Here is a 17,548-nt window from a genome sequence, read left to right as displayed (position 1 = left end):
GGCAACAATTGTGAGGTTGGTCCAGTACTGGACACTGTTTCATTCTGTTGTGCATAGGGTTGCTATGAGTCAGTACTGACTCAATGGCACCTAACAACAACAACATTCATATACTCTAAGAAGTATTGTATCTAAGCAAATTACAATAATATTCATTTCATTATTCTCTGATTAAAATTGATAATAAACACCAGTAAGAATTCTGTACGGTCTGGTTCTGGAGAATGTCCATTGGGATAGGGGTAGCATCAGAAGTTACCTCACTGGCAGTACCACTCCTAATGTTTATTTTTCCAAATAAATTCTACTTGAATGAACATATGAATAAACTACTAATTCCTGAAGATTAAAGAACCAAAATGGAAAATGTTCCCCTTAGCCAATCTGCTGGTTATGGTATCTTGTCTGCCTCATTGTGCTTTTTCAAAGTATCTTTTCAAGTCCTATATAATTCATGAAAGCAGTTTGTGATGTTTCAGACTGGGTATACACCAGAATCTATTACTCTAGAATCCAAATAGGTTGAAGAGTGTTAATAACAAATGCTCATGCAGGTAACTGACAAGGGTTCATGTAAGTAGGGGTTGTAGAAAATACTAGCAGGGTTATTCTACAAGACTATGAATCTTTCCTGTCTTTCTTTATGAAAATTCCCGTAATATGCTTGTATTATTTGTTAATTGTCAAAAATATTAAAAATTTAACACAAATTGATAGCACACAGATTGGTAAAGCATCAAGTTGCTCAGGAAATGCATTGCAAAATTTTTCAAAAATCCATTTTGTCCTTAGAGCATGCATGCAGCTCAGAGGATACTATAGACAAATTAATGCCTGTGCGATGACAGGAAGGGGGATAGAGTATGACACATGATTCCATTACAATTAATCATTCATCTAGTTCCACACACTGAATCTTAGTGTAACCTTTCTCTTTCCTGTGTCTGCATCTGAAAATATAAACATACTTACAATGACTTGAGTTTCAACTGGGGCCCCACTTTCTCATGCATTTTGATCAACCGGCAATTACTGTAAATGAACATTCCAGCTTGGCTTCGATTTTCTATGCTTACTCCAAAGAACAAGGGGAGAGTTTTTTCTTTTTTAAATTCTCTATAGTAAATTTAGGGAGGAAATTTTTTTTTATTAGATAATAATATACAGTTACATAATGGCTAATAAACCCAGAAAACAAACATCAAAGTAATGATCTATAAATTATCCACACCTTTTGAAAAATCTAGTGAGTACATGCAGTAATTCTGTATAGCCAAATACTCTGCATAGTCATGACGAACAGTAACTATATCAGCCAAACAAAAGCACTCACTGATTCAAACACAAGTTTGCCAATTTTAATGTACAAGAACTTGTAAATGCCAACAAAATTAAAAAATGTTAATTAATCCAACCTGAAAAATGCATTACTTTGAAGAAATGAATGAAGCCTTGACTATTTCAAAATTTGACTGTTCCTACTACTCGATATAATTTCTCACCTTCAACGTATCTGGAGTTTCTAAACATTCTATACAGTTCAGAATCTATCAAAAGATATTTTAAGTTATCTTTCTAACCTTTTCCAAAATCAAAGGTTGTTGTTATTAAGTGCCGTTGAGTCATTTCTAACTCATAGCAACCCTGTATGGGGTTTCCAAGGAGTGACTGGTGAATTTGAGCCACCGACCTTGCAGTTCAAACCGACCTTGTGGTCCAGTGCATTATCCCACAGTACTCAAAACTTAATAAAGCTAGTTTTCAAGGGCAACAGATATGAACTCCAGTTATTCTGACACTGTCCTGCTAGGCTTTGTATGACTTTGCTCTTAAAAGTACAAACATAGAATTTGAGATATAGCAGCATATAATAGAAACAACTAAAATCACAAGAGGCTGCTTAGAGCTGTGAAAACTGCCTGCATATATGAACCAGAAAGACAAATCCAGTGTCAAATATCTTCATGTTAGCCAGGTGACTTAGGGTTAGTCTCTTAACTTTTCTCAATCTTATCAGAAAAATGAGAACACCTCTCTATCTAGCTGAGTCTTGGTGTGGCACTGTAAGATAAGCACTGGAGTGCTACTTCAGGTCAGTGGTTCAAACCTACCAGTTTCTCCTTGGGAACCTTATATAGGGTCATCACTATGCATCACAATTCACTCAATAGCACTTAACAACAACAACTATGTGCTTGGGAAGGAAACATGGTAGCACTGTAGGATAAGCACTGTATACTGTGAGCCACAAGGTTGGTGGTTTAAGCCCACCAGCCTCTCTATGAGAAAAAGATGAGGCTTTTTGCTCCTGAAAATAATTATAGCCCCAGAAACCCTATACAGAGTCACTATGAGTTGGAACTGACTCAACAGCACTTAATAACAATAACAACATCTACCTGGGAAGGAGTTCCTGAGTGACACAAATGGCTAAGGGCTGGGCCAATAATTGAAAGGTTTGAGGTTCAAAACCACTCAGTCACCTACCACTCAGTAGACAGGCTTGGTGATTTACTTCCAAAGAGTTATGGTCTTGAAAATCCTATATAATAGTTTTACTGTGTACACTTGGAGTCACCAGGAGTCAAAACCAACTTAACGACAACTAACAGCAGCAACGTACTTAAGATAATGTGAGGACTAAAAAAGATAATGTTAAATATATATCCAGAACTGACTGGGTGCGTAACAAATGTTTTTTCTTTCCCCAGCTAAAAATGGCATCAAATATTCCACCCATCCTAGAGTCACTATCATCCCTAAATATGGCTTTTCCTTTGAAGCTTATGACCATATGCTAGTACAACTGTCATAATACAATTATTGGACTGATGGAATATAACATTAAAGGAATCAGTGAACATTAATAAATTTCTATCAATTTTTCTATAGGGATACAATATACAGAATATATTAATGTTTTCTTAGGAAGTTACTGGCATAGATTAAGACACTGCTTGCTTATTAAACCCAGTACACATATCCTACTGTCATCAGGTAGATTCTGACTCATAGAGACACTTAGGAGAGTTGAACTGCTCCTTAGGATTTCTGTGACTGTAAATCTTTATAGGAGCAGATAACTTCATATTTCTCCCAAGAAGCAGATGGTAGGTTTGAACTGCTTATCTTGCAGTTAGAAGCACAATGCTTAACTCAAATACCACCAAGGTTTCTCTAGCATACCTAGGGCTAAATATATACGAATCAAACCTTTCCTCAAAATTCTCTACTCAATAATTCTATTCCAGCCCTTCAACAGAGTATTGAATGTGTAAGGGGTTCTAGACAAGAGTGTTAGATGATTTTATATAATCATTCTACCATATTAAACAGATGGATTCCTGGTGTGGACTGCAAACCACAAGGTCGGAAATTCAAACCCACCAGCTGTACCATGGAAACACTGTACAAAGCACATGGTCACTATGAGTCGGAACCAAATGAATGGCACTTAACAACAAGAATTTTCAATTTTCTTTAAAACAAAAGCATTTTGCTTTTTAAAAAGAGTACATGCCAACTAGAATTATTATTTATAAAATAAAGGTTGGTCATCTTTTATACATGTCATTATGATTGCAAACACATCCTCAATAAGATTCTTCTTCCTGAAGACTTTAGGGAGGCCTTTGCTTAGTCAATTAAAATGTGTATGCCCTTTTTTCAATATTTATTTTGATACACACATAAACAGCATTTAAATTTTAAGTTTTGAAGAAAGTCATGGTTATATGGAATTGCATGGTTCACAAAACTAATATTGATATCCTAGCATATGCCTCTAACAGCCAATCATATGGCCCTAGCTTCTCAAAATTATAACATAGCTTTTAGAGTCTGACTTTATTAGAGCAGCAATGATTATTTTTAGTTTGACTTGTTTAACACCAGAACTGGAGAGCCAATCAATTTACAGATGCAAATGTTTTGTTTTATTTCATAGGCTTACTACTTATGTTTTGTTAACTATAAATGATCGAGACATCTACTTCCAACATGATTTTCCATCTTGAATGTTAAATTACTAGAAGAGGAAGGAAATCGGGACCCACTGTAAAGGGTTTATATGGTAAAGGACATGAAGGGAAAGTGAAACTGTCAGCTGATTCTCCAGGCAGGTTATTTCATGTAGAAATCTTTATCCAGCCCAAATAACTAGATGATGAATTCATTTTTAACTTTATATTCACAAGTTTTACAGAATGTATACATACAAATACAGACTGTATAAATACTTTACATTGATATACTGATTGAGGAATACTGACCACAATAAAATTTTAAGAAGTTGCAAGTTAAGAAAGAGATATTATCAAAATAACAAGAAAATCTGTCTACTCAGAGAGCTAAATATGTTTTAACCTAACACAGAGTATTCTTGCAAACAGAAATCTGTCTTACCTCTGTTTCTCTTTAAGAGCCTTATGCTTCGCTTCCACATCTTCTAAAGCTTTTTGTAATGCATTCTGGAGAAGTTCATTTGGCTGGGAGATAACATAATGCCATTAAATTAACGAAAACCAAGCTGGCATTTATTATCCTGTATCTAAATGTTTCAAGGGTAACAGTGATAGATCGCATACACTAACAAGATTCTACTCCAAATGTACTTAACAAATATTTGATATATAATTAAGATCCAACATCTAAGAGGATGAATCACATCCTAGACTATTGCTCTCTTTTGCACATAGTTGGATGTACTGTCTACATTTTTTGGAGAGAGAGCTTCTACTCCCTGTAATGACACCATGGCTTGGGCACAAATTTAGTGAAAACTTGGGCAAGTCATTTAATGTATTTGGGGTCTGGCATTTATCTCTGATATTGTTGTTATTGTTGTTAAGTGCCGTCGAGTCAATTCAGACCTATAGTGACCCTGTATAGTGTTTCCAAGGAGCAGCTGGTGAGCTTGAACCACCAACCTTGCAGTTCAAATGACTTTGAAGTCTGATGCATTAGCCCACAGCGCCATACCAGGAACCATCTCTGATACTAGGGAATGTTAAATCATGTAATTATTAAGGCATCCTTCAGGGTAAAAATGTATTAAACACTGTTAGTAGCTAAAATAAATATTTTCCTTTAACATCAAGTTCTCGGTATCTTTAATATTTTAAAAAATCCCCCTTTATAGGATACCCAATCCTAGGCTTTCTCTCCTTCAGTTACTACTACTTAATACCAATGCCTAATTGTCTTTCTTTCTTGTCTTAAGTATAATTTAACGTATTCACTCATTCACCACTCTATCTCTAGCATAGTCCCTTTAGCCAGAAGAGAGGACATAATTCATATTATTGTTCTAACAAATAAGAAAGGACTTTTGATACATTCCATCTAACTGGTGTGAAAAGTGTATATCTTTATTATTAATATTATTGAAGTCTATTTTAATTGACATTCAATAAAAAGAAAATGAAAAGTGGTTGGTAAGTTTCACACTTACCAACTGCCCAGAGGAATTTAAGAGGTCAAAAGCCGAAGTCATTCTGTTTTGTTTTCTGTGTTGAAGAAACCCGTGTGTATCAGAACCACAAACCATATGGTCAAAGACTTTCCCCCTTTCTGTTCATGAACTTAAGGCATAGAGCCAAAGAGGCAATGTGAGAGGCATCAAAGTGAGGCAAGAAGAAGGCAAGGTTCAGACCCATTAAATAATCTGTTTCTCTTGTCCATCAAACACATAAAGCAAAAATAATTGATTTCTTAGAAAAACAAAAAGCAACACAATGACAGTAAGTTCGTGCTTTACCTTTAATATGAGAAAATAAAAGAAAATAAAAAAGTGAGAGAATTTTAGGAAAGCCATAAATCAATTAAGCTTTGGGCACTAGCATGTACTATTTGATTTCATCACCTACAAATTACTGTTAGATTTGAAAGCTCTTTACTCGAAACAGTCCTTGACCTTGAATGTTTAAGGAAAATATTATTTGAAAGAAAGGTGAAGTATTTTTTCTCCATATTTATATTTATTACTTTGTATGCAAACAAATAAATACGCTGTTTAATGATTCACTATGGTAAAATGTTTTGCATCATATTTTTGGTAAAAATTACAAAAGTTACAATATATGTCCTTATAGTAAAATTATTTCTTTTTTGTAGTAATGTATTATAATTGATAATAAAAGTTATCTATAATCTATCTTTCTCATGGGCATATTGCAAAGATTACAGAGACTGTTTATGAACTGTGTGGAAGAGCTCATAAGAAAAGAACTTTGTAAGCTGGAAGCTCTATTAATATTCAAAATTATAGCATATAATTCCTAGCACTAGAAAGAAGGATTACTTAATAGTCCTCTTTTTGTTTTTATGGTTATCTGGGTATATGGAGAGCTATAATTTGAACAGATATTCTCAAGGAAATTTGATGTCTGGTTTTTCCTATTAGTATTTCATTATTTTCTCCTTTTCTCATACTACTTTTCTTTTCATTTCAAGAAAATTAGTTGTGACGCTCTTCTCCACTGTTCCAATCGCACATTATGTTCTGTTCATCTTTGCTCAGTCTCCTCCCAATATGTTGAGTGTCCCTATTTTCTCTGCACTCATCTATCAATTTACCTTACCAATTGTTCCGTGGGAGAAACATGAAGTTTTCTGCTCCTGTAAAGATTTACAGCCTCGGAAACCCTGTGCAGGGTCACTATGAGTCAGGACCAACTCCACGGTACTTAACAACAACAACAACAACAAAATCAACTTGACATTCTGAGCTCATCTGTAGTTAGAAGTTTAGGAAGTATGTTTTAAGGCACAATGATGTACAGAAAAAAAGCAAATGACAATGTTTGCCATTTTAAATGATTACATTGTACCTTGGCAGGAGAAGACAAAGAAGTTCTGTTCAGTTTGTTGACTTTGATTTGGGTTTCTTTCAATATATGTTCAGCTGAAAGTAGAAACAAGATAGTTATAACAGTGAGATTCTTTCAAGCAATTTTAAGTGAGTATTTTCCATGACTATAACCATAACCAGTTCAAATGGCAAATAAACCATTATACCAGAAATTCTATGCTTCTTTCATAGAACTCTAAGTCTAGATAGCTGGGCTACTCTTCTGCATAATCATGTGTAGATTAAATACATTTATACAAATTCAAAAATCATGAGTTGACTTTCATATGACTGAAAATTCTAAAATCTGTGAAATGTAGGCTCACTCCTGAGTCACTAAGTAAAGATGGCATAGCCCCTGCCATGGGAAGAGTGAAAGTGTAGAATATTCCATCCTACACTGGAGGAAACTCTAATTTTGTCATGACTAGCTTATCATCATGATTGTCAGGTTTTCAAATCAATATTAATCTCTGAGTGTGTACTGGATCATATTATCTGCATAATAACAAATAGCAAAACAAGTGATGCAAAGAATGTGTTAGGAAGTTCTTTAGAGACAGGAACTCTGCCTGATTAATTGAGCTAGTTTCTACAATGCCTGAAGTGGTTCATAGCTCTGTACAAGTGCTCATTTAATGTTGGCTGAATGAATAAACACTATAAAGGTGATGTGCCGTATCAGCATCCACATACCAATCTTCACGGCTTCTTCTGCTTTTTTAACTTGATTTTTAAATGTTCCTTTAAAAGAAGATGTAACATACAGATATTTCCTAGAAAGAATATAATCAAGTTAGATTATCATTTTAAACTACAGGATAGGAAAATAGTTAATATAAGACTATATGCTCCAAGGGAAAAAAATCAAACAAAGAGGCCCAAAGGTATGGAGTTTATTTCAACTCATAGAGACACTCTAGGACAGAGCTATACTATTTCATAAGGTTTTCAGGGTATAATCTGTACAGAAGCAGACTACCACTTGTTTTTCCCTCAGAGCAGCTGGTGGGTTTGAACCACCAACTTTTTTTTGCTAGTAGCTTTGTGTTTTAATCACTGCACCACCAGGACCCAGTTGCATGCTCCAGAGAGGTACACAACTGTTAAGTAAGAATAATCAGGTAAGTTATACACAGCTGGTAAACAGTAAACTTTTTACCCAAGAATACATTCCTTGAATTTTAATACTTGGTAATTTTGGTTTTGAAATGGAACTTAAGGAAAGAGATACAAATACCTGTGACCACACAAATGTTCACTTATGCATATAAAATAGGATCCTTTTCAAAAAAGACTATTTTCTATGTGACTGACCCATTATAAAAGTTCCTGGTTCACAGGAGTGGCCATTTTATTCAGATCATCACTGAACTCGGTGAACTGTTTCTCCCAAACAATTATCTTCAAATGGAATACCCAGAAACACAGAAATGTAAATATATCGCCTAAACTGCTAAAAACACATATTCTATTTTCATTGCTCCAGAAACCTATTTTCAAGGTTCACTGCTTCAGTTAGAGCGCAGAGGCTCTAGAAAAATCAAGGACAAAATATTATATCTTCCCCAAACCCAAAGACAGAAAAGTCTATGTAAGAAAAATTCTATAGAACAGAGGTTTCCCAAATGCAGTTGAATGGCAATCAATCAAATATTGTTGATGGCAAGTATTGATTTGGAATGAGACAAAAAGGCATTGTTACACACTGTTGGTATATGTATAAATTCTTCTTTTCATTTTAGAGGGAAAATTAATAATATCCATCAAAATTCATGGTGAATATACTTTCTGACCCAGAAATTTACTTATGTAGTTACTCTGAAATAATTACAGATGAGCATAAGTGTGTATGTCCAAGGATGCTCAAGTGTATTCAGTTCAGCACTGTTTGTAACCATGAACTCCCTAAAAATCTTAAATGTACATCAATAAGGGAATATTTTAAATAAATCATTGGAGTATTATATAATACATTTAACATGACAGGGAAATGTCTCCAAAGCATTAAAAAACAGAGGCTGAATAACTTTAAAAAAACTTTTTTAAGAAGTCTGTGTTTCTGTGTAAATATGCAGAAAACCATCTGGAAGTGTACTTATTAAACTCCTATCAGAGATTCCCCTAGAGGAGATTATGGATTCCTAGGACACAGACTGAGTGACAAGTAGTAAAGGGAATTTGTGGTTATTTGATTTTTTTTCCCCCAGATTAACTCTGTGCTGTTAAAAATTTTATTAATTTTACTATTTTGAGAACAAAACAGAACTCTTTGTCCTCAAGAGAAATAAGAATATGAAGAAGCTCAGAATTTTTTCTTTTAAGATTTTATGCTCAGAACCACGAAGCATAGCATGGTTGGTATACACATTTTTTGTAATTGCTTTGATCAGAAAATCCTGCAGAAATTTAAACTTACATTGACATTTAATTTTTATACTTACAAAAATTTTCTAAAACATTGCAAATAACAGCATATATAACACTTTTAAATTTTAGAAAAAAGAAAACTAAAGCTTTGAATTTTTTTTTTTTTTTTTTTTTTTTTAATGCAAAGACATGCGGGCTTTTTATTCAAGCTAGCATGCTAGGGTCCAGCGGTGGCTGGCAGAGTAGTGTTACAGCAGAGTTACAGCAGTGTTGCAGCAGTGTTACATACAGCTCACTTCAGCTCACCAAAGCTTGACCGGAAATTTTTTAATGCAGGAAAATATATGAATTATGTATCTTAACAACACTGTAGTGTTCACAAGCATAATCATTTTATTTTTCAAAGTTATCAACTTATCTAGTATTGTTATACTGTCAAATAAGGTGCCCTGGCGTTCAGGGAAGTGCTTGCTCAGATGCTAATCACTGGAATATAAACTCCATGAAGGCAAGAATGTTTGTGGTTGTTTTCTGTGCCAACTTTCCAAAACCTGGAGCTGTGTCTCATACATAATGGTCATCCTAACCACTTATTTTTCATTTGGGTAAAAGTAACTACTGTGTGTTTAGGAACATGCCAAGAACTATTTTGAGCAGTGTTATGTTTAAAGCAGAACATAGTTTTATTTAATCCTCACAATAAGCTTAAATGGCAGGAACATTTCCAGTTCAAAGTGGAGAATAGTTAAGACTTAAGTAATTGTCAAAGATTCACAACTAGTAATTGACAAAGCCCCGTCAAATCCAGGTTTAGTAGAACTAAATTTTGCTTTCAACCACTTTCAAGGAAGAAAACTAATGACATATCACCCAAAATCTCTCTTTAGCCCTTCTCTGAACATATTAGAAACATCTAGGTCAAGTTGTGAAAACAATTATAAATTCACCTGCATAGGCAAAAATCCAGTCTTTATTTTACTTTTTACTACAACTGTGTAGAAAAATAATTGAGAAGGAACCTTGGACATGCACCCTTACAAATAATACTTAAAGAGTAACAGAGTCCTTTGAAGGATATCATAGTTTCCCATTTAATTTCTAGAAAGTTACTACAGCCTGGTAGCCAAGTGTTAAGACGATTTAATCACTCATTAAATATCCTTTGAATGTCTTTACTTTGATCCAATAAGGTCCTTTCATAACTCTTATGCTGTTCTGATACACTCAATGGATGATAGTGCCTTTTTCTAAGAAGGTAAAAAAAATAACACATTTATAGAAGTAGGATAGCACAAAGGAAAACACGTATTTTATATAAAATTCAGCCACCATAAGACATATTAAGGAAATTAAATGAAAGTGAAAATGGGAAATTGAAGGAAAGAAAAAAAAGCCCTAAGCCATATAACCATGGATAAATAAATTTCTCCATATGTAAGCACCAAATATGAGATTTAACAGCGTTTATGTATACAGAGTCCTGGTGTGGCACTAAAGGATAAGCACTGGACTACTAACCATCATGTCAAAGTGTGTGTATGTGTGTGTGTATATACATATATATAAACTGTAACAGATAAGTAAAAAATATACTAGACATACTAGACTATGTAACAGCTAACATAAGTAATTTGTTGCTGTTGTTATGTGCCATGGAGTCAGTTCATAAATAATTTAGATTCATGGAATTCAATTTACTAAAAAAATAGAGACAAATTCACATTTTCTATTGACTTAAACCATTTATTTACCCATAATCACTAAGGGAAGTATAATCTAATTTGAAAAGATCAGCTTTATTTATTGATCCAGGAGATTCTTGGTATTCCAGGAAAAATGTGAATCGGTTAATGAAAACAAAACATCATTCTGATATTCATTAGGGATTGAATAGGTGGATTGATATACTTTCTTTTCAACAGATGATTTACAGTATAATGAGAAATCAAAAATAAGGCTTTTAAGAGTCCATTGGTATATAGTCAGGGTATAAAATACAGGTATCTATAATAGTTAATAAGGTGGAGGGTCAGAGAAAAAGAGAAAGACCCCCCAACGAGATGGATTGGTTAAGTGGCAGCATCAATGGACTCAAGTGTGGCAATAGTAGTGAGGTTGGCCCAGGATTGAGCAGTGTTTCAGTCTGCTGTGCATAAGGTCACTATGGGTTGGTACTGACTCAATGGCACCTAACAACAACAACAACAACATAATATTTAATATTACTTTCTGTATAAGTTATGCCTGTCACTTTGTCTTACTGTGGTAGCTTATGTGTTTCTGTAATACTGGAGGCTATGCCAATGGTATACCAGCAGAGTCACCCAAGGTAGACAGTTTCAGTAAAATTTCTGGATAAAGACAGAAATGAAGGAGAGAAGGACTACTTTTGAATAGTTAGCCACTGAAAACCTTGTAAAAAGCAATGAAACATTTACTGATACAGTGCAAGCAAAAGAGCCCTTCACTTTGGGAAGCACTCAAAATTTGACTGGGAAACAGCCATGTTCTCAGAGCAGAGTTGACTTTAATGATATGATGAAGCAAAGTTTTTGAGACTTTCATTTGCTAATATGGCAAAAATCAAAATGGAAAGAAACAGCTGCAAACATCCATTACTAATTGGTATGTGTAGTGAACAAAGTACGAAGTCAAGAAAATTGGAAGTCATCAAAATGAAATAAAGATCAATATCCGAAACAGTAGTGAGCTGAAATGAACTGGTATTGGCCATTTAGAATATGGCTTACTATGCCAAAACATCAAATTAAAGAGGAATGCTATCACATTCATCATGAAAAAGAACATTTCAAGATCTTTGCTGTCTATGCTAGGTTAACATAAGGAATATCAGTTAATACCACCATTACTCAAAGATTTGCATGAAACAATAAAGCCAGTGATGATGAACCTGAAGAATTCTACTAACTTATTCCTTGTTCATTGTCCAGCTTTCACATGCATATGAGGCTATTGAAAATATCACGGCTTGGGTGAGGTCCTTAGTCCTCAAACTGATATCTTTGTTCTTGAACACTTTAAGAGGTCTTGTACATAAGATCTGCCTAATGTGATACATTGTTTGATATCTTGACTGCTATGTCCATGAGTGTTGATTGTCCATTCAAGCAAAATCAAGTCATCAACAACTTCAAACTTTTCTCCAGTTAGCATAATGTTATTTACTGGTCCAGTTTTGAGGATTTTTGTGGGGGGTTTTTTCACACTGAATTGCAACCCATACTGAAGACTGATCTTTGATCTTCATCAGTAAGTATTCTAAAGTCCTGTTTGCTTTCAGCAAGCAAGGTTGTGTCATCTGCATATCGCAGGTTGTTAATGAGTCTTCCTTCAATCTTGATGCCACATTCTTCTTCATATAATCCAGCTTCTCAGATTATTTGCTCAGCATACAGACCAAATATGTCTGGTGAAATAATACAACCCTGGAACATATCTTTCCTTATTTTAAACCACTAAGCATATTTTGTTCTGTTCTAACAATTGCCTGTTGGTGGATGTATAGGTTCCTCATGAGCACAATCAAGTGTTCTGCAATACTTATTAAGGAATACCATAGAAGAACTGATACATTTGAGTTGTGGTGTTGGAAAAGAATATTAAAGGTACCATGGACTGTCAGAAGAAAAAACAGGTCTGGGTTAAATGTAGTATAGCCAGAGAGGCAGCAAGATGGCAAAAAGAAAGGCTGTACAGATCTCTATAAGAAAGATACAGATAACCAAATGAAACAGATGCCGATGATAGTCCTGTAACTCTGACCTTCAGATAAAGGGATAGAGAAGTAGACTGAATGTTTTCTAAAAGAAAGAGCTGAGCAGACACAGAAAAAAAAAAAAAAATGAGGGGTTGGTGATTTGAACTAGAGACCAGATGGGTGCAGCCATCTTGGGCTTTGTTAGTGACTTCAGACACAAGAAAACTTATTGGCATTACAGAAACATACCTGTGGCTCATAGAAGCAAAGGTACAATTTTTTTCTTGTTCCCCATAGTCTCCTGGTGACCAGAGATGAGGCTCCCACCCATGTACAGCTCCTGGGAAGCTCCTGCTCTCACAGCAATTGGAGCTGCACAGATGTGAGCACCATGGTTGTGAACCCCATTAAAGAGGGGGGAACTGACCTGTTCATACAGGTCCTACTCCAGATCAACCTGGCCAGTCCTTGGATATCCTTACCAGGAGAAATAGCTGAACAGATTCAAGGGGGAGGGGAAAAAAAAATACACAGAAAAGAAACTGCTGATCTGTGCCAGTGGCCAGGCCAGTCATGGTGTGGTCATCTTGAACTTTTATGGGCAAATTTGAAGACAGGAGGGCAGTAGGTAGCACAGAGGCATGCCTCTTATTGATAAACAGAAAGGGTGATTTTTTTTCTTTTCTACTCTTCTTGTACCCTACATTATCCTGGTGGATAGATATGTGGACAGCCCTCACCTGTGTACATTCCCAGGGAAGCTCATGTTTTCAAGTTGTTGAAGTTGCATCAAAGTGTGTGGGGAGCTAGGAATACCAACACCAACAACTGGAATCAGATGAAGCCTATTCCAGACCTGCAGAGTCAGTTCTGCTCAGCCCTGGACTAGAGGAACCTTGGCTCTTGAGGGACATCTCACCTTTGGCTCTCATTGAAGATGAAAACCCTGATATTCCCACTGCTTTGGGTCTGCACAGACAACTTCCAGATTGGTTTCCTCAAACAACACCTAGATCTATAGGAACTCCAACTAGGTTTGAGTATTACCATCTCATGCCTTACCCAGGAGGACACGAAATCCTTGGATGGCAATAGACCTCAGAATTCCCTACTCTTGGGGTCTGGAACCTGACTTGGTTTATTTTTTCCTTTTGTTATTTTTGTTTCTTTACTCTTTATCCTTCACTTGTGTCTCTTTTACTTTTTCTGCTTCCTAGTTCCCCTTTCATTTTTTCTTTTTTTGTTTTCTGCTTTTCTTTCCTAATCACTGCTGCTTCTTTCTTCTTTTTTTATTGTTTTCATTTAATTTAAAGTAATTATTTTATTGTTTTCTGGTTTATTTCCCTTTTACTCTCTTTTCTCCCTAATTATGTTTAGGTAGTTTCCTTTCTTTTTATTATTTTTTTCCCTTGGCATTTTTTCTTTGGTTTTGTATTCTTTTGCAAGCTCTTGCCTGCTTTTTTCTTCTTACTATTTTTTTTTTCACTGTTGTTTGCAGGTTTGTGTTTGTTTTCCTTCTCTCTTATGTGCATGTTTCTCTTCTTGCCTCATCTGACAGAAGACAGCAATTTTAGTCATACATTCCAACCACAATCACATAATCTACAGCCCTACCAACTGGGTAAAGCCGATATCAGTTGCTATGTACTGGATCAATGACAACAATCAATATCAGCCAAATCCATTCTAAAATGAACATGTAACAGGAAACAGTGCACACACTCATCTCCTTAGACCCACCAGGAGGCAGTTGGTGTTTGCCTAAGAATACACCAACATACAATCATCAACTTAAGTACAATAATATCACAGTATCTTGAAAACAGTAGCCAATTTCTGTTCATAGGAAGAAAAAAGATTAAGTGGCTCAAACAAGTGATGAAGAGGCAGAGACAGAAAATATTTTGAGGGAAAAAGGCATTGGAACTACCTGAAAAATGATTCAAGAAATTCATATTTAGGTACATCAAAGTATTGACAAAAAGACAGAGGGACATATTAAGAGTTCAGGAAAGCATTACAGGAAAAATCAAACAAAATAAGAATTGGCAATACTATAAAACCTGTAAATTGAAATTCAGAAGAACAATACTAAGATTTCAGAATAGGACAATACATTGAAAAGGCAAAGGAATAGATGTGAATCAGTGCAAGCCAGAATTAGTGAGCTTGACAATAAATTAGTAATTATTAACATTGAGTACTCTCAATACTAGTAATATATAATAATCAGAAAAAAACATGAAAAAATCTGAAGAAAGCCTAAAATTCATGTGATGCAAAATTAAGAGAAACAAATTACAGGTGACTGGAATAGGAAGAGACAAATAAAAGTACAGAAAAGATAGTTGAAGAGCTATTGGAATAAGTGATGGGAGTCCTGGTGTGGCACTGTGGGTTAATGAGCCTGTCTGCAAAGCCGTTTGAACTGCAAGGTTGACAGTTCAAGGTCTCGAGCTGCTCCTCAGAAACCCTATACAGGGTCACTATGGGTCGGAACTGTCTCAACAGTATTTCACAACAAAACAACAACACCATGAAAGACAAAATAACCATTCAAGAAACTAAATGAAACCCAATAGATAGACCTCAAAAGAAAATCACTAAGGCATACCATCATCAAACTCCAAAATCAAAGACAAGGAAAGGATCCTGAAAACTGATAGGGAAAACTTAAAAATTACCAATAAAATGAAGGTCTGATTTCAGAGCAGAAACTATGCGTGCAAGAGGCAATGTGGAGATATATATAAAACTCTTTAGAAGAAGAAGAAGAAGAAAAAAAACAAAAACCTGCCAATTAATAGTGAAATTAGAACTTCCATGTAAACAGAAATTAAAATGATTTGTGAAAACCAGACCAATTTTACAAAAAATACTAAAGGAAGTCCTTTGGATTGAAAACCAACAATAGCAGAAAACAACCAGAGATTATCATACAAGGCAATAACACCTGTAATTCGAACCAAATATAGAAGTCTCCAAAGTAAAACAAACATACAAGACTGAAACTAGGGAATCAGGGATATCAATTTATCATGAAGACAAAAACAAATCAAAAAACAGGAAAAGTATAGATATAGATCTATTCTTTAGTATAGTGAGGAAGTCAAGTAAATTTTAAGTACAGAACTATACTTTAATATAGTGAGGAAGTCAGGTAAATTTCAAGATAAAACAGACTATTTTAAACTGGGAAGAAATCAATATATTACAAGGTAACCTCAAAGAAAATTAATACACCTTCACATCAATCAAGAAGTGAGAAAACCATGAATATTTTGTAAAAAGTAAACATCATCAGTGAAGAAATTTACACGAAAAAGAAGAAGAAGAAAAAAAAACTAACAAAATGAACTCCATACAGAAAAATATGTTGAACAAAGACACCAGCAGCACCACAGAGAAACACACAACAAAGTGAGAGCAATCAATTCATGTCTATCAATAATTGTAATGAACATCATTGAATTAAATGCACCATTCAAGAGACAGAAAGTAAAACAGTGGATAAGAAAACAGGATCCTTCAACATGCTGTCTAGAAGAGACAGACCTTACACACAAAGTTAAAAATAGATTGAAAATCAAAGAATGGGAAAATATACCAAGGTAATTGCAGTAAGAAATGAGTAAGAATGGCAATATTAATTGTTAATAAAACAGAGTTAAAGGTAAAAACCAGCATAAGAGAAAAAGGACATCATCTATGGTTGAAGGTTAATTGAACAAGATGATATAAACAATAAATATCTCTGCTCTCAATGAAAGAGCCTCAAAATATATAAATCAAACTCTAATAAAAGTGAAGAAAGAAAATATACAACTCTACAATAATAGTAGGATACTTTGATGCACCACTTTCAATAATGGACAGAACAACTAGAAGAAATTCAATAAAGACACAGAGCATATAAATGAAACAGTTGACCAACTTGACCTCAGAGATTTACACAGAGCACTCAAGTCAACAACAGAATAATACATACTCTTTTCCAGTGTACATGGAACATTCTCTTGGATAGACTGTATGTCAGGGAACAATGCAAGCCTTAAAATTTTTTTTAAAACGTTAGAATACTACAAAGCAAATTTTCAAATCAAAATGTTATGAAATTAGAAGTCAACTATAGGAAGATCGAGGGGAAAAAAATCAAATAACATGGAAATTGAATAACAGCCTGCTGAAAAGCTACTGGGTAAAAGAAAAAAATAAGAACAAGAAATAGAAATATTCCTTGACTCAAATGAGAACAAAAATACATCAATATCTTTGAGACACAGCAAAAGCACTGCATAAAGAGCAATTTATAGCAATATACGCACAAATCCAAAAATAATAAAGAACTAAAATTAATGCATTAACCCAACATGTCCAACAATTAGAAAAAGATGAGCAAAGTAAGCCTACTCACCAGGAGAAAAGAAAAGAAAAAATATTAGAGCAGAAATAAGTGAATTAGAGAACACAAAAACAAGAAAAGAAGTTGGTTCTTTGAAAGGATTTATAAAATTTACAAACCATTGGAAAAATCTAACAAAAGAAAAGAAGGAAAAGATATAAACAGCATATATAAGAAACAGTCTGGGTAACAGCACAGAAGAATCATT

General features: G+C 34.5%; 1 protein-coding gene across 1 annotated transcript in view; it reads right to left on the bottom strand.

The window, feature by feature from the left end:
- MORC1 (MORC family CW-type zinc finger 1) overlaps positions 1-17,548 on the bottom strand; it is a 292,206-nt gene that overhangs the window by 176,939 nt on the left and 97,719 nt on the right. Inside the window, exons 10-13 of the mRNA XM_006873316.1 lie at positions 7,547-7,626; positions 6,831-6,904; positions 4,405-4,469; positions 973-1,116 (exon numbers count right to left, since the gene is read on the bottom strand). Coding sequence (XP_006873378.1) covers positions 973-1,116; positions 4,405-4,469; positions 6,831-6,904; positions 7,547-7,626 — 363 coding nt within the window. The remainder of the gene's footprint in view (positions 1-972; positions 1,117-4,404; positions 4,470-6,830; positions 6,905-7,546; positions 7,627-17,548) is intronic.

This window comes from Chrysochloris asiatica, unplaced genomic scaffold, assembly GCF_000296735.1.
Source record: "Chrysochloris asiatica unplaced genomic scaffold, ChrAsi1.0 scaffold00236, whole genome shotgun sequence".
NCBI classification, from domain to species: Eukaryota; Metazoa; Chordata; class Mammalia; order Afrosoricida; family Chrysochloridae; genus Chrysochloris; species Chrysochloris asiatica.
This window is presented reverse-complemented; position numbering and strand designations above follow the sequence as displayed.